Raw genomic sequence first — 24409 nt, 5'->3', positions numbered from 1 at the left:
ATAAACTGCAAGAGGAAGACTAGGAACAGACTGAAATAAGGTTTACAGACCTCAAGAACGAATTAAAGATAACTATTCATTTGGAATCAAAGAATAAGACATGAATTAGCCCAAGGCCCAATTATGGACATTGAAACAGTTCAAATAAAATCCCAACGTGATAATATCTCAACCAGACTAAATTAAGAATATAAACATACCTGGTTCTTCCTCTTCATCATTGCAAACAATATTGTACAAAGTGTCCAAAGCGTAACCTAGGATTTCAGTGTCTGACCTGTTTAAAAAAGAAAATCACCAAAGCGTGGTAAACAAAACACAACAAGATCTATCTTTACAATTAATGCAATATTTTTTTTTAAACAAAATTAGAAACATACCGGTCAGTCTGCAGTATACGAACCAAATGGTCAATCGCCATTGTTCCAACCTCCATTCGGTATTTCTGTAATTAAAAATCTACTTGAGTTATGTATATATATTCTGTCAAAACAAACTAAAATATATGACATTACCCTTAAATTTAAACAAAATCACCCTTATGACTGGTTTTGTGGTCCAGGGTCACAATTATGTTCTATTGAACATTCTATTTATCAAAGAACCCTGATTTAAAAAAGTATCATGTTTAATAATAAGAAATGTTACTTGAGCATCAAATCAGCATATTAAAATGATTTCTGAAGGATCATGTGACACTAAGTAATAATTCAGCTCTGCCATCACAGGAATAAATTATGATTACCGGTATTATTATTATTATTATTATTATTAATAAATTATTTTACAATATTACTGTTTTTTTTTATCAAAAAATGCAACCTTGGTGAGCATATGAGACTTCTTTTGCAAACATTCTTACAGACTCCAAACTTACCTTTGAATGAAAGTATTTGCTCAATAATATTAAAGCTTGTTATTGAGCAATAAGGTACAAGAGGTCATTCATTTAATCATGATAATCATATATAGTGATTATAGCCACAGTTAAACACAGTTTTTACCATGATGCACAACAACCTCTTTATCCATGCGTGTCTTATTGCTTTTAGTATATTTGTACATAAAGTTTAAGCAAATGCATTAAGTGGCTTTATTCTGCTAGATAAATTCCCTACAGAATGTTGCTATGCAACTAAAATAACAATCCACTATGGGAGTTGCACAGTGATATGGTGAACACTACACAGGTGTTATTTTATTATAAGCCTGAGCCTAATGCATATGTGATATTACAGTAAATAGAATATCAAAACAGAAGGAATACAGTACATGCTGTGTTCGTTTCACTGCTAAAATCATGCTATAAAGGTGATGCGAGGAGTTATTTTAAGTGAAAATACTTCCTCCTATCGTGATAAATAAGTTGATTTTAAAAAACAAATTGATGGGAGCGTTCAGGTAAACCATCATTATGCAGTTTGGTTTGGTTCCGCTAATGTTGCAGAAATTTCACTTCTGTCCAAGAAGTTAACTTGAGATTTATACATCATCTGAAAGTAAATAAATAAGCTTTCCCTTGAGGTATGTTTTGTTAGGATTGGACAATATTTGGACGTATTTACGGTAGGAAATTTACAAAATATCTTCATGGAACATGATCTTTACTTAATATCCTAAGGATTTTGGCATAATATGGAATGGATAATTTTGACCCATAAAATGTATTGTTGGCTATTGCCACAAATATACCCGTGCAACTTATGACTGGTTATGCGGTCTAGGGCCACAATTTATTTGACATAGAAATCTTTTATTATCACTATTTATCAAATGTATATCCTTGCTGAATAAAAACATTAATTTCTTTCCTTACTGACCTCTGAACAGCAGTGTATAATAACAACACCTGAATTACAAACATCAACAAGCATGAATTGCTGGTCACCTTGGACAGAGATTTGAGGGCACGAACGGCATCTCTTCGATCCTCTAACAGGGTAGATGAAGCCACACGGTCACACAACTTCTGAATCTGAAAAGACAGATACAAGAATGGTTGGTAAATACCTTGTCAGAGTGAAGTTAAATTATTCCCACAGAAAATGTAGTTGGAAACATAACTATGGTGAAAATAACACTATACAAAGTAACGTATACTGGTAACAAACCAAACACCACATAACGTTACAGTGTAATTGAGCATATAGCATTTAACGTCAGGGTTCAAGCGTAAAAACTGTCTGATTTGGACGTTTTTATTTAGAAGTGTTTTGCATAACGGGTTCATATGCATCTATTCGTCTTCATATTTCTGTGTACAGTATGTCAACTAACGTTACTGATCTGTATGTAAGCATAATCTAATGTTCGCCATTGAGTTGATAAGCCGTTGCTTTCAGCTGCTTATAAACTGTATTAATTTTTATTTGTTCACAAATATATGTATTTGATTATGCAGCAATAAACTCACTGTTTCTGCTCCAGTCGGCTGTGGGCCTGTTGGTTGGCTCCCCATTACTCCCCTGAGGAAATTCATCTTTCTATGTGTCCGCTTTAGTAATATTTTAGATGTTGGTCTCCAAACAGATTAAACGTCAGTTGAACTAAAGAGATTCCCCACGACAGGCAGAGAGTAAATGTCATTAAAATCAGCAGTTGCCTGATGTTGATCTCTCAACACACCAGCACCCAGCCCGGAACTGACTCGGACGCGCATGCGTAGAGACGTGGCGATACGTGGCTGACCACCGCGTCAATGACGGTCTCTTAAAGAGACAGTTACAGATAAACACCTATATATTTTGAATAAAAAAATGCATAATTAAGTTAATTTTATGATAATTCTTATGCTTTTATTTGGTAAACTTTGAAGTTACTTTGAAATTGAAATTATTATATATGCTGTCTTCTTTCTTTAAAATTATTGATTTATCTGCTTATTCTCTTTACTTCTATTTTAATCAATAATACTGTATATATAGGCTTGACTATTTATTTTTTATTTTTATGTATTGTAAACCCAATCCTTTTCTTTTTGGATGTCTTGTTATAGTTGTTAATATTCTGTTGTGTATATCCTTAATGTAAAAAACAAACAAACAAAAAAAACACACACACACAATTCTTATTAACCATTTCATGTGTAGTAGCTTTTCAAATAATAAAAAATAACTTTTGAAAGAACTCTGATCTCTTTACCTGACTGCATATGTTTTTGGAATAATAGGCCTACATTTAATGACAGAATGGAAAGATTTCTGGATTCTCAAAATTTCTGCTCAACAAAGTAGTTAATGTTTCTTCATAAATATTTTACCCGGTGATTTATAAACTTCCAAAGTTTAAAGACAGCATATCACCAAATTGCTCCTTTAGTCATGATTATCATCTATTTTGAAATTGTGTCCATCGCAGTGTATTGGATTGACTTTTGTATTTAAAAAAAAGAAATTGACTCAAATTTCTGTATAGTCAAAAGATTTCTTTGAAAATAGACCCATTTTATATTACATTTATAATTTTACATTCATAAAATGTATTTTTTCAAAGAAAACACTTTTTAAAAATTATTTTCAAGAAAGTTGTTGATATTTATTTCAACTACTTAAAGAACTCTAAAAATGGCTTGTGTAGTGCCATGGTGTATAGCCTAATACTTAGAAGTTAATATAATACACTTTAATTCATTTCAGAATTGTATATTGTGTAACCCTCTTAATACTTTTTGTTAATGTTTCTAAATTTGTCAAATCTGCTATTTGTTGAAAAACAAAAGCATTAAAAAAGTAAACAAATAAATAATAATGTAATGAGTCCAAATAAACAAGTGCAAGATCTTGCACTGAACAGCACAGATTTCTGTTTATTGTATGTCAAGACTAACACATTGAAATTTAACTAAAATGAAATAAAAATACAAAAATAAACACCCAGTTGCAACATATTTTACTCATACAAATATGCAGTCCAAAGAAAATTATTTGGTAACCACCTGCTAATACAAAACATGTTCTTGTTCCACCAAAATAAACTACATCTATAAACAGAGCATCTATAAATGTCACCATAACTGCAAGGAAACCAAAGGAAATATTTCGCATTAAGAATAGAGTTAAAAGAATCTGATTAAATGATATGAACAAATAAAACAAATCAAAGTCTGATGCATATTTTGGGTCGAAAAGCACAGTTATTTGACCAAGCCCTATGGTGTAATGTCTTCTTTTTCTCTCGTGATCCAAACGTTCAAAGTATTTGGCTGCTTGAAGTGCTTGAAGTCTAAATAGAAAGGCCATTGTGGCATTTATTTACACAGTAATTAAAACGTTCCAGGTCCCAAACTCAGAACACGCAAGAACTAGGTAGAGTGGATGGGGAAAGAAGGCTCTAGGCAAGACTTATTGGCATACTTTCTTCCAGAATCTTCCAAAAGTAAATGCATCTGCAACCAAAATGTCTTTTTATAGAGAACAAGTTGTCCACAAAAAAATGAACAAAAAAATGCAATGTCCCTGATGAGGATTGTCCTAGAAATACTGCAAATAGTGCAATCTACCTGACACGGAAGACATTAAACATCAAAAATAGCGCTACATCAAACTGTACTTACAAAATCAGTGCAAATTTTAGACTGAGTAACACTGCAAAATGAAAACAGTGCCTACTGTACTTATGGTTCCTCCAATTCATGAAGAACGGCATTCACATGTTCCTTAATATGACCAAGGAGAAAATGGGCGTGGATATCGATCAAATAGAAAACATTCAGAAAGCATAAACTACTAATTGGAAAAAATTTTTTTTTTAACAAAATTCACATAAATGAGGCCTCTTACAACTCAAGTCTGGGAAAAAAAGATTTACAATGAGCATTTTGACAAATCAGTGATATTTAAAATGCCATTCATAATTATAATTTCAATAAAAATGAATGCAAAACTAGTCATTTTGGGAAAGTCAGAAATACAACAGCAATGTTTCTCTGTACCCTGTATAAATACTGTCATGTTTTAATTTAAAAAAGAGAACATTGGCTAGGATGTAAACTGAAACTCATGTCACAAAATGAGATTAAAGTTATGAAAAAATGGGGGGTGGGGGTGGGAGAAATAAAATTGCATAAAGTGACTCTGCCTTAAGAAAAACATTCAGCATAAATCCAAAACACCTTTACACAAAAATGCTGGTACCTTTACATTTTACAATTGCTTCAATTGCGGCTCCATTCACTTATTCAGGCAGAACCGGAAAATAAAATGCGGTCAAACATGTAAAAAAAAACAACAACAACAACAAAAACATGAATAAACACACAAACAGAATAGGAGAGGACACAGTCTTGTCTCCACTCTTACGGTCTTTCAGATAACAGAATTAAAGCCTTTCTTTTTCTTCTTTCTTGACAGTTCAATACAGTTAAATGAAATGCTGTTAGTTCACAATTGCGCCTACATGTAGCCTTTATATTATTAATAAGAGGATTAATGTATTTTCCTAAATAATATGTATTAAAATATTAAAAAAAAATTGAAAAGGCCATCTTTCAATCTGCATATTTTACACCAATAGCAACTGGAAGGTAATCTAGTACGAAATGTCAAAGAAATTCTAACAGCACTGAATACACCTGACTTGTTTCCCCAGAAAGTTTGTAATTGTTACCATTTGATAAATGACAAACCAGAGCACAATGCAGCACAATTCCAATTTAAAGTGAATCGTGTGATTTGAGTCATTAGGTTGCTCAAGTTGTTGATCTGTTTCACATGAAACAGCTGACATTCCGAAGGCAAAAATGCAAGTGTAAAACATAAGGAGTAAGGAAATAAAAACAAAAACTGAAGTATGTATATGTTTTTACATAGACTTCTCAATATCATAATAAATGAACATTGTACTACTTCCGGACTACAAGTGGAGCGCCTCTCAACGCCTCTGAGCAGTAAAACGGCCCTCGCTTGAAGCCGTGCCCCTCCCAGAGGAAACGCCTGGTTTAGGTACGGTGGATACACGTGAAGGCGGGCCTCTGCCATCACGGTCGCGCATCATGCTGCTTCCAGCAATGCCACGCGGCCCTCCTGGACCACGATCACTACGTCTCGCGTCCCGACGATCTTCTCCACCTCCACTACGAGTTTCCCTCTCGCGCATTGCCCTCGTCTTTTTCTCCTCCACGTTCAGGCGTACCTCACCACGGAACATGATCGGCTAACAACAAAATGACATGTGGAGACAGTTATGAAATATTCTCTCAAAACCTGAAGAAATGTATTACAAAGTAGGGAACTGGGATGCACGATATATCAGTACCATTCAGTAATTCCAAAATCAGAGGTGTTTTTATTTTCCATGCATCACATCGACTGATAATGGATATACTATATACACAGTATTGGCCAAAAGTGATGTCCAGAAGGGATTTTTGCACAAAATTTGTTTTTAATGACCCTAAAAGTTTGAATAAACCATGAAAATGTGTGGAGTTATACTAGAAAGAAGGTATTTAACTGACAAAATTATTTGACAAAAAAAGGCAAACTACAGCTTATCATGAAATATGGATTTTATTTTACTATGCCAAATAAATGCATAGAAAAACAAAAAGCTTTTCGAATTTAATTACATTTTTATATTAATATTTTCATTTTAATTTGAGTTCTCCTCATTTACCCTATTAACTTAGCCTAGAAATCTAGACGCACCCTAGCGGCAGAACATTTATTTTGCCGCGAGTGTAGTCTAGCAACTCTCGGTAGACCTCAGAGCTGGAAAAACCAAACTCTGGTCAGGCCAATCACAGCGTGTGTTGAGTCGGTGGGCGGGCTTAACATAATGACGGCACGTCACAGCAGAGTTGCGGAGGTTCTGCGTGCTACTCGTAAACACAGAAGCTGGCGAACAGCGGTCTTTTGAATCGGCTTTGGCCGCGACTCTGGAAGACTTGGAGTTAAGCTTTTCTTTGAGAAAAGAACAAAGAACGACACTGAAGTCATTCTTAAGAAAAGAAGATATGTTCGAAGTTTTGCCTACCGGATACGGCGAAAGTCTATCAACTAACGTTAGCTCGGCTTCACCTTCTTCTTTGCTCTGGTTGGTTGTGGCGCTCATGGCGCTATCCAATTGCATGCAGAGGGAATTTGAAAGACAACCGTTTATCCCGCCCCTCGGATTGAGCCCTGCTAATGGTGAGTATTAACTCACTTAAAAATCATTAGAAATATCTTATACTGTGCATTATAAATGTGTGACCGCTATATTCAATAGTAGCATTTAAAATGATTTATTTTTGTTTTTAGTATTTGTTAAATATTGAATATTTATAAGTCATCAGCCAAAACACGAAATTGTGACGTCTTATTACGTATAAAATATGTCTTATTGTGATGGCCAACATTGTAAAATCAGTGCATCCCTTAAAAAAAGAATTTTTAAAACTACCATTTACAAAAAGAAAAAAAGTTTTCCTTACTTTGACTCCTAAAATTCTTTGCACCGGCTCAGAATCATCAAAGACAACAAAGCCAAAGTTGGGAATCTTTCCTCCAGTGCCTTTGGTGTTGATTCGTAACTCAACAACATTTCCAAATGCTTGTTGAGGGAGACAAAGAACAATCAAATATGAAGATGATTGATTAATAAATATGAGAGAACAAGGATCAATGCAATGGTTACCTTGTAAACAAAAAACAAAAACAACTTACTCATGAAGAAGTCTTTGAGTTCACTCTCATCAATGTCATGAGGGAGATTTCCAACAAACAGTTGATGACTGTCTGGATACCTGACAACCCTTCTGCTGTCCATTTCACTTGACTCTTCGCCCCTTCCTAGGAAACATCCAAGATTTCATCTGCTATGACTATGCAGGGAAAACAACACCAGTACACTACAACATATTCACAATGGTAAGACATATTTACCTTTATTTACAAAGCTGAAATGTGGTTTCCCAGTTTGAGATTCGGAAGATGAGATACCATCTAATGATACATAATTAAAAGATTATGTAATTAGTGTGTGTATATTGCATCAATCATGCAATAAAAAAAATTACAAAGTTGTATGGAAATATTGCTTTATAAGTATTCCATTCTAGGTTCATACCAGATCTTGGCCCTCTTGAGGTTATTGAAGGTCTGTCACGGATGCGCTGGTCACGTGGGCGGATTGTAGCGGACGACACCTCTGGCTTGGTCTCAACTCTGGGCTGATAACAGTACAAATCAAGAAAGCATGCAAATGAAACATGGTTTAAGTAATGCTGGGTCAACAGCATTCTATTAAAATGAGAAAGAAGGATATAAATGTTTTCACAAGTAGCTACCTGTGAGTTTGGTGCTTTAACAACATGTGGTTGACCTCCAGAGGATGGAACAGTCCCACTTAGAGGCAAATTTTTGCTGGTCACAGAGGCCCAAGAAGAAGTCTGCCAGAGATATGATAATTTTGCCCCAGCATAACATATCAGGAGTAATAACAAAATACTGATAGACATTTTATACTGAAATAAGTGCATAGTAAATAACTTGATCAAATTATCAAAGTACCTATCAATTTTAACCTAAATTATAGGGGTGTAACGATACCCTCATGTCACGATTCAATACATATCACGATACTGAACTCACAATACAACATTATTGTGATACTCCGAGACATATGGAAAAAGGTTAACAAATGTACTGTTGATTAAAATGCTAAATTTGGGATGACATTGGGGGAGGAAATTAATAGGTTTGGACTTGGTGTTGGTAACCTAAAGCACAGGACAACGGTGACACCAGAATAAAAATATGAAAATATTCATGATTCTGAAGCTGAAAATATGGAATCATTTTAGACGAATAGGCTTGTCACTGACTTGCCACTTTTTACTGGTAACATAAGACATTTGGCATTATCAGGGCCCACAAATATTTCCCATTGCATTATTATACATTATAGTCAACATTATATATAGTAGTTTAATGTAGTACTGACACAAACTCTGTAAACTTGATTTTTTCCTCACACAGTAATTTTTACTTTGGGTGAACTATACACAATACATATTGTCACCATCCACGACAGGTTGTTCCATTTTTGTATTGCGATATATTGTGACATGATATATTGTTACACCCCTACTAAATTACCTAGAATTGTAGGGGAAATTGCACTAAACATTAACATTTACTTTAGGTGGTTCTTGTATGTTAGGTGGTGATTCCATAGGAACAGGAGACGGTGTCTTCTCCTCAAACTCCTCTACGACCTTCTCTTCTGCCTTGAGCTTCGGCTCCTCAATCTTGGGTTCTGGGGCAACTTCAGACTCTAGTTCCAGAACTGCTTCCTCATGAGCTTCTTCCACACCATTGTTACAGCTGAAGGTGAAAAAGAGAAGGATAAAGACCATTAGACAACTCTTAAAATTCAAACAGAGCATCGATTCACAATTTTAAGATATTTACCCAACAGTACATACTGAACTGAGAATCCTATACAGTTATATAGTCCAAGTAGACTTTCATTTTAAGTTCAACGTGAAATGTGGGTTACCTCACAGGATGGGGTTCATAGCAGTTTGCATTACTGGGGCTGTCCTGGAGGGGTTCAGGTGATGGCTGCCTGTCTTCTGGCTCATCTGTCTCTTCTTCTGACTCTGTCCCAGCAAAATATATGTTTAAAAAAGGTAAATCGTTAAAAAAATAAAAAAATAACTGAATGAGCAAATATTCTTATGGGGACTTTCCATAGACATAATGAATACTCTACAAACTGCATATATTCTATCCCCTAACCCTAAAACTTCCCAATCACAGAAAACTCACTGCAGTTTTACATTAAAAAAAATCATCATTTAATATGATTTATAAGTTGTTTACCTCATGAGGACTAAAAAATGTCCCCACAAGGACAAAGATTTTGAATATTGCCATCTTTGTTGGGACATTATTTCCATAACACACGCACGCACCCACGCACACACGATTTATAACATTAGGCTCTTTCCACTGATAAACTTTCACCTAACTTTAATATCTAACTAAATTATTTTGGGTTTGTAAAAGACTAAATCTCTCAGATTTATTAGCCAAGAGGTTCATCAGAAGATTTGTAAAGTTTTGACCTAAAATGTACAGTCAAACCCAAATTTATTCAGACACCGTCAACATTTTCTCACATTATCACAGTTTATTCGCAAAAGTTTAGAAAATGGTAATACAATATGACAAGAACTCAGAGTTAAACTATGTCAGAACAAATTAATCTTGATAATGACATAACTTTGATAGAAAGGTATGTAATATATTACAATCAACCAATCAGCTGTTAAATTTAAGTACAATTAGATAATACCAATTTAGGTCAAACAATTACCAAGCAATGCTTAATTTTGTTCATTCTGTGGTGTAAAAGGTCGTATTAGCAATTAAAAGAAAACACTTAAGCAAAACATGGTCAGGTAAAAGTGTCTGAATAATTTTGGTCCCAAATGTTTTTATAAATTTTACTGGTAGTCCACTGTATGAAGAATTTTTGGGTATAATATGTCACAGTTTACTTTATTTTGCCATCCTCACTTACATAAATTAAATATAGTGTCCTGCACCCACTAGTAAAAAATTATATCTGGTGTCTGAATAATTTGGTTTAACTGTATGTATAATTAATAAAATAATGCAAACATTTTCAAGGTTGGACTTATGAGTACTTAAAGCTAACTTGTTCCCGATGTGGAGAGGTTTTTATGTACAATTTTAAGTTTCTAGTTTCTACCTCAAACAGGGTAGCAGGGCTGATGTTTGGAATATTTTAATTGAATCACTAGTTGCTAGGCAACTACATATCACATCCATCTCAAAACTACACAAAACATTATCACCACAGACCATTTATGCACACATAGGTGAATTTTCACTAAATGCATAAAAAGTTCAGAGTGATGAAGAACAATAAATGTAGCTGCAAATAGAAATCATTGGGGTGCAAGCAGAGGAGAAAATTACTCAAAGCGTAACAGAGCTAGAACAGCTTAGCCAAAAACAATTGGTCACAAAAACCAATGTCAAGACATGTTTCGGTAATATTTTGGGTATGAGGGGCTATAGTCTTTTTATAGATGCCGTAATGTATGAACTGAATACATGTAATAATCTCTCAACTAACCTTCATCAAGCTCAGCCTCAGAGTCCCCAAAGACCTCATCTTCATATCGGAAGATGTCGTTGTGAACATAAAACTTATTTGCCACAGAACCCTAGAGACCAATAAAAAAGACTTTCAGATTAGCTCACCCACTGGCTATACAGGTGAAGTAAATATAATTTGTGTCAAATATTCTGAACATACTAGTAAACAGAAGGACAAGGTTGTTCTTAGCATCATGAGGTAAAATTAACAGTAGATACTTAATATTAAACATTGATGAAAAGTATATATGACTCGTGTTTTTTTCTTGGCAAATCCATTATGTCATGTTTTACAGTTTAAATGTCTTATGATCCAGTGAAGGTTTCTTGTTGCTTTTTAATACATGTTGTTTTTACACCATTATATCAGGCTTATAATTGTCATTTCCATTATCGTAAGGTCACCATGAAATCAAAATGTACAAATCGTATTTTTTATGGCATTATTTTATATACATTACAGTATATATTATAAATGATAAATTAAATAATATCTTTATTTTATTTTTTTGTAATTCACATGCCCTCCCCTTCTTTTCTCCGATGACATGTGAACTGGATTGGGGGCAGGACAATAACCTTTCCCTCTGACAAACTGTCCCATCCATGAAATCACCACAGTAGCAAATGACAACAACCCAATCAATTCCAGATGGACAAAATCAAGTTCCGCCCTACATTTTGTATCATTCGAGAAGCCGTTTCACTCAGATATACGTCACAATAGGGAAGAAAAGACGATCACAACTTCCGTTTCATGCCAACTCTAAATAAATGTATAGATAGAATCCAGTGTCTGTAACTTATCTGTGAAAACCAACTTACCTGCCACTTTATATCAAATTCAGGGTCTCTCATGAATAACAATGTATAAACGCGGTGGTGTGTACCACTATTCTTTACATTGGCAAACTTGAGTACATTTTCAAACACAATTCTCTTTTCATAATATATGTTACAGGCAGCTATAAAGCATACAGTGTCTTTAAAAATATTTACCACACTTTTTCAAGATGACAAGATAAAAGATTCTAGGAAGAAAATTAACCCACTGAGCTGGAAAGCCGAAGTAACAATGTCATGTTAAAGGTGCAGTAAGCAATTTCTGAGAAACGCTGTTGAAATTTGAAATCAACACCCAAACAAACAATTTTGAGAATATTTGCTAAATGTCTGTTCTGTGTGTGTATTGTTGCATTCATACAAGGTGTAAAGAGGAGAAAAAAACAAAGTGAATCTGATCGATCCACCGAGCACCAAAACACTCTTCAGCAATAAGGGGTGTATACGCACATGATGGAGAGAGAGAGAGTGAGTAAGCAGTACATTTGTAGAAAGACTATAGAAAGAGGGATGGGTGAGACATTACCAAAGAGTCAAGGGAATGCAATTGGAAAAAGAATCATGTACGAGAACGTACGATCAGGCAAGATCTAGGACCTGTGTTAATATTGGAAAAGCTTTACAGCACTGGAGAGACATTACAGAGCGGGAAGGCCTGAAAATGGACACCGAGGTTGCATCGTTTCTGCTCAATATGTGAGTAACATTGGTTTGTGATATTTCACAGAACCAAGATAAGCTGTTGCTGTTGCATCACATCTGAATTATCCATACCTGCGCAAGTTGACTGATGCGCCGACTGCCTGTGTTGCATAGAGTGTTTGTTATTTTAGGGGCGGGCAATGAAAGGAGGCGTGCATTTCTTTGGGGTAGGGGTGTTTGTTTGGGTGTTGATTTTAAAATATCAACAGTGTATCTCATAAATCGCTTAGTGCACCTTTAATGTCCTGGTGTGGTCCAGGCTATAATTGCAAAGCTACTAAATATTAACTTAGGAATGACTACCTATACAAATGTTTATTTGGTGTTTACAGCTATACATTTGGACAAATTTGTAGAAATGTATTCACAGTAATCAATTCCAAAAAATCCTAAATAAATTCTATGGGGTTGCAAAATGTCAAGGAAGGAGGTCAATACCGTTCATAGGTACTGTATAATGCATTTGGTTGTACGATGACTACATAGGGCATGTTATTATTATACACACCTCTGGAGCCAGCACAAATGTCTGTAGGAACTTCCTCATGGGCTGTCCATTATTGGAAAGTTCTCCCATGACCTGGACAACCACACCATCACTCAGAGTGGCATGGGCATCCACATGCCGGATTTTTGTGTGGCACTCACTGAATTGCAGGGACATTACCTTCTTATGTATCTCCTATAGATGAGGAAAACAGATGCTGGTGAATCTCTTTATAATTCTGATATTTCACAGGTTATACATGAACAAATGACTAACATAAAGACTTACGGCTTGCCCATAGACTGCTTCTGAAAGCTTTCCATTCGAATCCAGTCCACCATGGACATACGATGAGTTTCGTCCATAAAATCTGAATTATGCAAGTTTTGAATAATTTATATTTCTCATCTGAAAATGCCATGAAATATGAAGTTATGATTTATGGAGCATACCTGTGCAGAAAGTCTGGCGCTTTATTGAGAAGTGTGTAATACTGTCTCACAAACTCCCGCCCTACCAGCAGGGGACTGGGCTTCTCCATCACCATTTCTTTGCTAAAAAAGTCAGAATCTGAAGGGGGGGGAGGGGGAAATATTGTTAATAATAATAATAATAATCATCATCATTAAACTTTTGTTACAGACTCGGGTCCAAATATATATATATATATATATATATATATATATATAAACACAGACAATATATACAATAAACTAATAATAATAATGACAATAAAGACACCAATAAAACCCAAAACACCAATAAACCCCCAAAACATTAAAAGGACATTTTTTAATGTCTCTTTTGTATTATCGTTAAGGTTCCAAGAATGCTTTAAATGTATCTCACGTAATTTATTATAATGATGCTTACATGAGGGCTGTATGCAATTCGTTAAAAATGACAAAGAAATCTTTCAACTTTACTCTCTGATATCTGTCAATAACGTCACAATTAATATTAATATCTACACGTAATATATATATATATATTACGATATCTGATCGCATTCTGTTAGACTAGAGATAAATGAAGCAGGTCGAAATTAACTGAAATGGTTTAACGTTAGGATTTATATATTTGAGACACTTACCTTTTTCTGGGATTTATTTGATTTGGCTAAGTGATTCAATTAATACGAATAATTATTAAGTCGTCTCATATAATTATAACAGGTGTATGTGTGTCAGCGCCAGCTGCTTTAAATCACAGAGAGAAAAATTCCATCTATGCTATGTTATTAATGGAAATGCTGCTGTTTGGATCCTTATTGTCTAACCCCTGCGATCTGGGACAAGAACCCCCGTCACACTGGCAACAGCCAATCAGCTTCTTACACTCGACAACACAATTATGACGCTCCTACAACGCATTCCTTCGACCCCTGTCAACAGCGCCATAATCGACACGTTTTGCCGTTAAATTCGCACAAAAAAATTGATTGAAAAGAGTCTTAGGTGGCTATATGAGAATAGGGTTTTAAGATTTCCTCATAAGACTTTACTGACCCATTTCATCGAGGATATTATAATTGTACGCACTACGTAGCATTTCCTTGTGTTACAATTATTATTGTCCGACTCGTTTGATTTTTAAACTCGCTGACGCGCTCCCATTTTTGCTGTTGTTTTTGTTAATAACTGTATGTACAGTGCTATTTATAAATAATTTGGAAGTTGATATCTCTTGTGTGGGGTGTTGTGGCTGGAAATGGAGCTGAAACACATCGCTTACATCGGTATGATTTAAAAGAAACACAACGCGTCATCAGAGAGAAATAAGAGACTAGACGGCAAATATCACTACAAAATGTTTCGTCCTGTAGGGGGCACTTGATGGCTCAGAAAGCAGGATACTCCAGTGAGACACATTCAAATCTCACAAATTTGTTATAGTACAGTATTACAGTATAATAATGTAAATAAGTGTATTCCAAGAAATAGTGTTTGACCCACTAATGCGTTTCGCCCACGTAATTCTCTCTCTCTCGCTCCCTCTCTTTTTAGTTTTTTTATTTTATAAATAATCCCAATCTAGTAATCTTAAACGTCTGTGATTGATCCATTCTGACCAGCGGTAAGAAAAGTAACAACTATCACGTGACAAAACCGTGCATGTGTTGCTTCAGCATTTATGTGGACAATAATGTTGTCAATTATAATTTTGTAAATATTGTCTTTGCATTAAAACACAGAAAATATATGTATTAGAAGATAGAAAAACAGACGATTGATCCATCTGTCCAACAGCCTTGCTGCTAAGCCCCTCCCATCTCAGTTTCTTTTTTTTAAATCAAGTGCTTTCTGCTCGCTCTATTTCTATTAGGTAGTCAATCAGACTATTTCAAGCAGGAAAATTCTCACTGTTAACTTAGTATATAAGTGCTAAGGATGATTTTGTGATTTTCTCCTTTTATAAAACGTGCTTTACACAAAAGCTTGAAGACGTTAATTTCGAGTCAATCGGTTCCGGTTGGTTATCTTAAAAATACTAGAGATTGTACGAGACAGAAATGCGGTTTATCTAGTGTTATTCGTTGTCTTATAAAAAGTCATATAATAACTGCTAAGCAATGGCTGGAACAGTTAGTCTAGAGCTGGACCCCATCTTTCTGAAGGGACTGGGATACCTTCACTCCAAGAGCAAAGACTCAGCAGAGAAACTAAAGGCCCTGTTGGATGAGTCTTTATCCAGGGGCAGTGACTCCATTTATAGGACATCACTGAAGGTGATCAAATCACAAAGGAATTTTTATGTTTGGAATTTATTTGTTAGATGTTTTAATGTGCATCTCATTTTGCATTCATTAGGAAGCCGAAGTGAGCAAGGTGTCATTACCGAAAATGACCAAACAAGACTCCAAATCCTCCTCATCCTCATCATCAGCATCATCCATCACCAGCAGCAGCAGTAAATCAAGTAGCTCAGAGAAGACCAAGAAAGAGAGCGAGAAACGATCTTTGGAAAAGGTTTATTTGCACAATTATTTGTTATTGTTAATATAATATAACTTGAAAATTTTAACCTATACCACTAACAAAAGATCATATGGTATGTAGATTAGGGTTGATCCTGGAGAAGGAGCGGAGCCTCCTAAAAAACCTCGTGTGGAAAAGCAGGACAGTCACCCCGCTCCGATTGCTTTTCAAACCAAGGACATTCCCATCCCAGATTTCACAGACATTGATGAAACCAACGCTGACGACTTTGCCATGGAAATGGGTCTTGCTTGTGTGGTTTGTCGGTGAGTGATGCAGCATATCACACTGGCCTAAACTAAGGCCTGGTATTTTTAATTCTATGGTTTTACGTATCAGGAGTTCAGGACTTAATGAAAAATCATCTGGTCCTTGGCAGATTTTAAAATTAGGTAAATACACCCTCAGATGTACAACAACATATGACATACTACATACACTGTGTCAAGGTTTATTTAACAAAATGGAGATGCCAAGTGTGACAAACTAATTTCACCCTTTCTGCTTCCATAGGAATTAAGGCCTAGTCCACACATACATTGGTATTTTTATAAACTGAGTTTTTTTGTCCATTTAAAAAAAAAAGTGTCCACATGGAAACGCAAAAAGACACTATGAAACGCTGTCAAGAGCATGCCAAACCAACAAGTGGCAATATAGCCCTAAAAGTAAAGCCTTGTTGGCCAATCAGAAGCCTGGAAAAAAGGATATTGCCTGTTCGGGTTCTGACCATAATGTTTGTACATCATGCACAGCGCCATGTTTGGCAAAAACCAAACACAGCGTATCAGCACAAACACCTCATACCAACTGTCAAGCACGATGGTGGAGGGGTGAAGATTTTGGCTTGTTTTGCAGTGACAGGACGTGGGCACCTTGGTGTCATTGAGTCGACCATGAACTCCTCTGCCTACCAAGTATTCTAGAGTCAAATGTGAGGCCATCTGTCTAAAGCTAAAGCTTTGCTGAAATTGGGTCATGCAACAGGATAATGATCTCAAGCACACCAGCAAATCTACAATAGAATGGCTGAAAAAGAAAAGAATCATGGTGTAGCACTGGCCCAGTCAAAGTCCAGACCTCAACCTTGAAATGCTGTGGCGGGACCTTAAGACAGCTGTGCACAAACAGATGTCCACAAACCTCAAGCAACGTTATAAAGAATAGTGGGCCAAAATTCCTACACAACGTTGTGAAAAGACTGATATATTCATATAGAAAATGATTACTTCAAGTTATTGCTGCTAAAGTTGGCTCTACAAGTGATTAAATCATAGGGTGTACTTAGTTTGTCACACATTTACTTTTTCCATTTTGACTTTATTTTGGTTAAATAAATAATGACATAGTGTAATATGTAATGTGTTGTTCTTCATTTGAGTATTTACCAAATTTTAAGACCTGATGATAAAACCTGATACCTCAAAGGGTTACTTTCTTTTCACATACTGTATGTGTAAAATTAATCCAGCTTTCTTTCCTCTCAGGCAAATGACTGTCACTTCTGGCAATCAACTTGTGGAGTGTCAAGAATGTCATAATCTGTATCATCAGGAGTGTCACAAACCTCAGGTTACTGACAAGGATGTCAATGACCCACGGCTAGTGTGGTACTGTGCTCGATGCACCAGGCAAATGAAACGAATGGTGAGAACTTTATGACAATAGGCTAGATGCATAACTTAAGAAATTTGATATAATACACTGACAAATCTTTGGTGTAGAACATTTTTTCACAAAGAAATAGCAAGTAACACTGAATTAACGTGAAATTATGACGTAGAAATACTGAAGTAGTATTTTATTGTAGAACCGGCTCCAATAATATTTGTTGTATTAACAACTTCGTAAAATCATTCTTTACAGTGTAGTAGAAACACTCATTGTGATGTTTTTTCAAATGTCTCAGGCCCAAAAGACACAGAAACCTCCACAGAAACCAGCTCCTGCTTTGGCAACAGCTGTACCCTTGTTGAAAGATCCACTAGTGAAGAAAGCTGAACTAAAGCCTAAACCTGAAACAACTGGTTCATTCCAGGCTTTTAAGAGAACAGAGGTGAAGGTGAGTGTATTCACAGCAGAGTTTATAGACCAAAGAACTTGTGTCAATCAAGGTCTAAAACATGGCATCTTTTTTCGTTACTTTGACCAGTTGTAATTTTCTGCAAATACATGCTCTAAATTACACTATTTATAATAATAATTAATTAATAATAATAGTTTATTTATTTCATAATTTATTTATTTTTATTTGAAAGTGTTGTCAGTGGTTAGTAGAATAAATAAAAAAATTATAATTTTACTCAAACAGATACATATAAATAATAAATCTAGAGAATCTGCTAATTTTGCAGTGGTCTCTTATTTTTTCCAATATATCAGTGGTGTTTTAAATTGAGGAGGCAAAGTCCTCACTTATTTTTAAATATGTATATCAAATGAAAATTAAATGTATGTCTCTGTTACGCTTAATTTTTCTTGTAAAATTAACATTACATAAAAAAGAGAGACCAAATACAATTCTATTTTGTATTGTTGACTAACTATGTAATGTTCTATTTATTGAAACCAAGTATAAATTTCATCAAGTTAGTGTTTTTACGGATTGTTACATTTATTCCAAAATAATAACTAAAGGCAGTAACAATTTAAACAATATGTATTATTTGTGAACTAATGTTCAACTTTGCTTTTTAATAGTTCAAGCTTGTACACACTGATCACAGACACAAAGCTGTACCTTTAATTTCCCCAAGCTAATTGCTCGCCAAAAAAAATCTCCAGCAGTGGCTGAGCTGTTTACTTACTTTTTAGTTAGTCTTCCCATTAACGCCATCGTTGTCTTCATTCAGGCATTTCCCCCATCAAACTCACCGCAAGCTTTGGGGGGTCTGTTAAAAGTCAATAGGCACAGGGGAGGCAAGCCTCCCACTGTATCTTTACCTGTGGGTGTCACTGTTGGACAGTGTTACTATATGTGTATATATATATATATATATATATATATATATATATATATATATATATATATATATATAATATAATATAATATAATATAATATAATATAATTCAGGTGCTCCAGTCACTTCCATGGCCACAGGTGTATAAAAACAAGCACCTAGGCATGCAGACTGCTTTTACAAACATGTGTGAAATAATTGGTCGCTCTCAGGAGCTCAGTGAATTCAAGCATTTTACTGTGATCGGTTGCCACCTGTGCAATAAGAACCATTAGTGAAATGTCCTCACTACTAAATATTCCACGGTCAACTGTTAGTGGTATTATAACAAAGTGGAAGAAATTGGGAACAACACCAACTCAGCCATGTGTGGCCTTCAGATTAGCTCAAGAACAGTGCGTAGAGAGCTTCATATAGAGACAGAGCGACACGCGTCATAATCTGAAGACCACGCCCACCGGGGGGGGGGAACAATCAAACCGTCTCCATTGACTTTGCATTGCGTGAAGCGGCCTTTTTGTCATTTCGGACTTATAACAAAAAACTGAACAATGTATAAAAGCTGATATGTGACAAGGTGTACAGCAAACAAGCTAAACAAAACCCAGAAGCAAAAAACCCAGACGTTTCTAAAAAATGTTGACCCAAAAAACGAGCGTTTAAGTACAAAAAAGTGGATTCAGGCCATTGAGACAGAGCGCGCGGGTCATATTACACTGAGAACTACAACGACTACAGGGGAACGTAATCAGCTACAGTAAATATAATATATTAAACGGACATTTGGATATTTGACTTAACAGTGACAGAATGTTTACTGCACACATAGACATATTGAGGTATACTGAGTGTCAGGATCCCAAAATTGACCCATTCTTCCTGCTGAAGCTTCACTTCGTATTGCCTGTATCCACTTTTATCTTCTTAAACGCTTGTTTTTTTGGGTCGACAGCTTATAAAAACTTAGTTCTGTGTTTTTTAGCTTGTTTGCTGTACACCTTGTCACATATCAGCTTTTAGACATTGTTCTGTTTTTTGTTATAAGTCCGAAATGACAATGAGGCAGCCTCACGCAATGCAAAGTCAATGGAGAGCGTTGGATTGTCTCCCCCCCCCCCCCCCCCCCCCCCGGTGTGGGCATGGCCTAAATACGCTCTGTCTCTATGGGATGATTTTAGTCTCAAAATTATTAATAAATGTACACACAATTATCCATGAACTTGATAAATGTTGCAGATATATTTTACTATCCACAAACAAATGCCTTTCAACTTGTGTGTCCAAAATTATGAATGTGCAGCGATTTGTAAAAATAATGTTTTATTTTGCATTAGGGTATCATAATTTGGGCATGCAACAAAGATGATGTGCATTTGTGGATCATGTGACGCGTGCATTTATTGGCGTCTTTTCTGAGTCGATCTCATTTGAATCATTTGGATTTTGAGACTTTATTTTCACGTTTTCAAGCATTTCACAACCCACACACATACAACTACCTGTAAATACGCCTGGTGCTAGTTATTAATGTATGGACAAATATCAAACGTGCATTTCTACATTTAAACCAATACTTTACAACTTGTGTGTGCAAAATCCAGATGTACATGAATGTGCAGCATTTTGTACAAATAGAGACATAATTGTGAAATCAAAAATCCGATTTTGTATTAATGTTGGTCAGAATGTGTGCGTGCAATGAGTAACATGTGCATTTGTGGATCCGGTGACGCGCATGCATTCATTGACTCGTTTGTGAGTCCATCCTATTTGATTCATTTGGATTTTGAGACTTACTTTTCATCGGTTTAGCCATGCACAATCCACACACAGCTGTCTAAGAAAACCTACTACTAGATGGCAGTATACTGCCAAAACAGACAACGGAACCGTAAGCGTTCTTCTGCCTATAATTATAAAGACGAGGAAAACGCTCAACAGTATGCTAACATTTAAAAATGTATTAATAACGTATGCTTTGTATAGGCAAGCAGATTAAATCGGTTATGAACACAACATTGTTTCAACATTTTTCTCCCATAGAAAACCATTATAAAATGTTTAATAGGCAATGTAGCGCATGTTCAATAAAGTGTATAGCCTACTCAGTTTTAATATCACCGTCTTACTGCATTAAGCCACATTAAGCGTTTTCTTTTATAATAGTTTCTATGGGAGAAAACGCTTAGCCTACTGTGTACAGACAGCCTAGAATATGAACATGATGCGCAAAGTTTCACGCATTTCCACACACTCCTAAACCTTGTGGAAAGCCTTCCCAGAAAAGTTGAAGCTGTTATAACTGCAAAGGGTGAGCTAATTCCATATTAAACCCTACGGATTAAGAATGGATGTCATTAAAATTCATGTGCATGTAAAGGCAGGCGTCCCAAAACTTTTGGCAATATAGTGTGTGTGTAAGAAAAACATGAGACCAAAAAGAGATCAGTATGCCAATATATAATGTCCTATTTTTTTTTCTTATTCTGTCCAGGCGTCTGCGGCATCAGGAAACTCCTCCAGCAGTAGCTCATCTTTGCCCCAAGGCCTTACAGGATGGGCTGCCTTTACCAAGACTTCAAATGTAGGACCTTCCAGTACCAAGTTAAGCACCAGTCAGCCAGGTAACAGTAAATCAACCCCTCCTCCCTCAGGCTCTAAACCTGTGGGACTTTCTGTGTTGGCCAATGTTAAGCCAGGCCTGGCTAATAAACCATCAGGAGGCAGCAGTGGTGGAAGTGGTAATGGAAACAATGGCTCCAGCACGGTACCTATGAAACCACCTCCTCCACTCACACTTGGCAAGCAAGTGTTGAGCCGTTCAGCCAGTGGAGATAGCTTGGGAAAAATGACAGTGACTGGATCTTTGTCACCTGGGGCGGCACCCTCTAGCAGCCTGGGAGGCAATGGTGGGTCTGGAGGCAATGGAGGGGGCAATGGGGGTAATAGTGGTGGCAGTAGCAGCAGCAACAACAACAGCAATGGAGCAAAAGCCTCAGCTGATGGCAAGACGCCCACTTCCCAGGAGTCTCAGCTCAATGCTATGAAACGCTTGCAGATGGTGAAAAAGAAAGCAGCACAGAAGAAATTGAAGAAATGAGTAGGAAGAAGCCAGACTATTATGTTAAAGAGCAAGTAAAATCCGATTTTTCATATCATATACTTGAATGTTACTGGTATTTCTGAAGCGGTTTGGTTTAAAGATGTGCTCATTCTGTCTAAACCAGCCACATTATTGAAAACAAGCTGTTCATTTTAATGTGTTTAATAAATAACACTCTTTTTTTTAAAGAAATTGATTCTTGTAATAACTTTTTACCTTTTTTATAATTGCTTAAATACTTGTAGAAGATTAATAAATGACAACCCATAAAAAGACAAGGTCATTTGCATGATTATAAATATTTTATTAATCACATGAGATTTTATATATTAATTTTACTATATACAATATAATTTTTTTTTTCTAATTAGCAACATGTCCATACATTTTTTTTATATATATATATATAGTTCAAGCAAACACTGTTGGTAGCATCATGTAGTGCAAAAATATTTGTGCAGGATTGGCCTTCATTAAGCAATTAATTTATAATTCATACTTTTCTTCCTTTGAATAAAAATATTAATAGAGACATAAAAAAATAGTTTTAGGCATATGACATCTTTCCAAGGTAGTTTGCTGGAACGTAGCCTCGTTGTCCATTAGATTCAGCGAGCCACCAGTCTTTGTTCCCACCGAGGTCTGAAAATTTAAGGATACGAACATGCTGGTACTCCTGAAGCGTAAGCTCTTGTTCACAGCGCGCCTGGAATGCATAAACTGCATAGAACTGTGAAAAAAAGAGAGAAGTAAAATGTATTATTCTTATATCATTCAGCTTGACAAAACACAGTCTCAACAAAACAGGAAAACTGAACTTTAAAGATCAGATGTAAATTTTAGTTTTAAACGGCAAAAAGCACTTTATTGCCACATAATAGCACAGTATCTGAAAATCTGTGCCTCATTTGAAATGACGGTTTGTCCTTCTAGAGCAGGGATGGGCAAACTCTGTCCTGGAGGGTCACTGCCCTGCAGAGTCACTGCCCTGCAGAGTTTAGCTCCAACCCTGATCAAACTCAACTGCCTGTAGCTTTCTAGTAATCCTGAAGGCATTGGTTAGCTGGTTCAGGTGTGTTTGATTAGGGTTAGAACTAAACTCTGCAGGGCAGTGGCCCTCCAGGACAGTGTTTGCCCATCCCTGTTCTAGAGCAGTGGTTCTCAGTACCACTAGTGGAATCACTAAATAAAGTAATGTTAAAACACAATTACATTTAAAGGTGGGGTAGGTAAGAATGATCTAAAACACTTTTGTCCAAAATTGTTTAAACTTTCTTTATATGTCAATACATAATTAAAATTTAAGTACTCTGAAAAAGAGAGTATAAAAATTGAGTGACTCTAGACTTTTTAATCTGCAATAAACACCGCTCATTATTTTCGTTCGGGCCGAAACAAGTGATTGGCTTGGGCGCCTGTCACTCTCTCTCTCTACCGCCGCTTTTGCTACAGGATCTGCCCACATGCGCGCGCCCCAGTGTTGCCAAGTCGGGCTACTGCAAACACTGTTGCCGCGGCTGTTTTTCATGTCCGCGGGTTGAAGCGACCCCAATTATGTGATATTTTGCCCCGGGATTTGCGAATTTTAGCAGGCAGCCCTACCAAAAAGACACATATATTTTACCCCCCAAACGCGGATTTTGTTGTGAAAACCTGGCAACCCTGACGCACCCGTTTGAGTTCAAGAGGCTGTATTTCTGCTGGACAGGTAATCTTTCATTTTGATTATACATTTTTTTGGTTTATGTTTTCATGAAGCATGTATCACTAGCACACGTAGCTGCCTAATATAGCTAACATAACATTACTTAGCATAAAGTTACAATGTTATACACTTAGCGAACCATTAGTAGAGATGATAAATACTCAATATGCTTAGCTCAAGTTGATCGCTGTCGTGTTGAATTTCGCAAAATGTAACTTTAGATAACAAAATGCATGTGTAAAAGCTAGTACACCGCATCCAGGAACTTTTTTTAGAACTAAGTTAGCTTTAGCTACTACCCTCTGTCTGAACTCTTTTACCATGTTCACGGGGAACTTTACCTGCACGTTTATTTCGGCCCTTGGTTTGTTTTTATATACTCTACCAATGTTTATGTTGATGTTTTTATATTGTATCTGTGTGTGTCGTAGACACTGTGTTGTGTGTGTATTTTAAACTTTACCAGTATCGTTATTCTTGCTTGATAGTGAGTACTAAAAGACATCTTATTTGTTT

At 35.9% G+C, this 24409-nt stretch overlaps 4 protein-coding genes across 8 annotated transcripts in view; 1 reads left to right on the top strand and 3 right to left on the bottom strand.

Moving 5' to 3' along the window:
• The window catches only part of uso1 (USO1 vesicle transport factor), a 39054-nt gene extending 36377 nt beyond the window's left edge, over positions 1 to 2677 (bottom strand). For 2 of the 4 annotated variants that reach the window (XM_079812139.1, XM_079812137.1), the window contains exons 1-4: positions 2414 to 2677; positions 1889 to 1975; positions 381 to 445; positions 201 to 277 (exon numbers count right to left, since the gene is read on the bottom strand). In XM_079812139.1, the coding sequence (XP_079668265.1) occupies positions 201 to 277; positions 381 to 445; positions 1889 to 1975; positions 2414 to 2479 (295 nt within the window). In that variant the 5' untranslated portion in view covers positions 2480 to 2677. The remainder of the gene's footprint in view (positions 1 to 200; positions 278 to 380; positions 446 to 1888; positions 1976 to 2413) is intronic. The other 2 variants (XM_079812138.1, XM_079812140.1) reach the window with 2 other exon arrangements.
• Positions 2678 to 5450: 2773 nt separating this feature from the next.
• Positions 5451 to 14710, bottom strand: g3bp2a (G3BP stress granule assembly factor 2a). Of its 2 annotated transcripts, none has more exons than XM_079812142.1 (13): positions 14240 to 14710; positions 13599 to 13716; positions 13435 to 13516; positions 13168 to 13341; positions 11092 to 11182; positions 9481 to 9583; positions 9119 to 9305; positions 8267 to 8368; positions 8047 to 8149; positions 7863 to 7922; positions 7644 to 7769; positions 7412 to 7530; positions 5451 to 6150 (listed from the first exon to the last, which is right to left on the bottom strand). In XM_079812142.1, exons 2-13 carry the CDS (start codon positions 13691 to 13693, stop codon positions 5869 to 5871), a joined length of 1524 nt encoding a protein of 507 aa, XP_079668268.1. In that variant the 5' UTR covers positions 13694 to 13716; positions 14240 to 14710; the 3' UTR covers positions 5451 to 5868. The 2 variants fall into 2 exon arrangements, with proteins under 2 accessions (XP_079668268.1, XP_079668267.1); XM_079812141.1 differs by having other exon boundaries at positions 14655 to 14704.
• A 734-nt stretch (positions 14711 to 15444) lies between these two features.
• On the top strand, positions 15445 to 22700 carry ints12 (integrator complex subunit 12). Its single transcript, XM_079812146.1, has 6 exons — positions 15445 to 15874; positions 15957 to 16115; positions 16206 to 16390; positions 17612 to 17771; positions 18034 to 18186; positions 21580 to 22700. The coding sequence occupies exons 1-6, from the start codon at positions 15719 to 15721 to the stop codon at positions 22183 to 22185; spliced, it is 1419 nt and encodes a 472-aa protein (XP_079668272.1). The 5' UTR covers positions 15445 to 15718; the 3' UTR covers positions 22186 to 22700.
• The window catches only part of arhgef38 (Rho guanine nucleotide exchange factor (GEF) 38), a gene marked incomplete at its 5' end in the record, with an annotated part of 22413 nt that continues 20477 nt past the window's right edge, over positions 22474 to 24409 (bottom strand). Inside the window, one exon of the mRNA XM_079812157.1 lies at positions 22474 to 22918. Coding sequence (XP_079668283.1) covers positions 22736 to 22918 — 183 coding nt within the window. The 3' untranslated portion in view covers positions 22474 to 22735. The remainder of the gene's footprint in view (positions 22919 to 24409) is intronic.

This window comes from Gobio gobio (assembly GCF_949357685.1).
Source record: "Gobio gobio genome assembly, chromosome: 3".
Lineage (NCBI taxonomy): Eukaryota > Metazoa > Chordata > Actinopteri > Cypriniformes > Gobionidae > Gobio > Gobio gobio.
The sequence above is the reverse complement of the archived record's forward strand: the minus strand, read 5'-3'. Positions and strand labels throughout refer to the sequence as shown.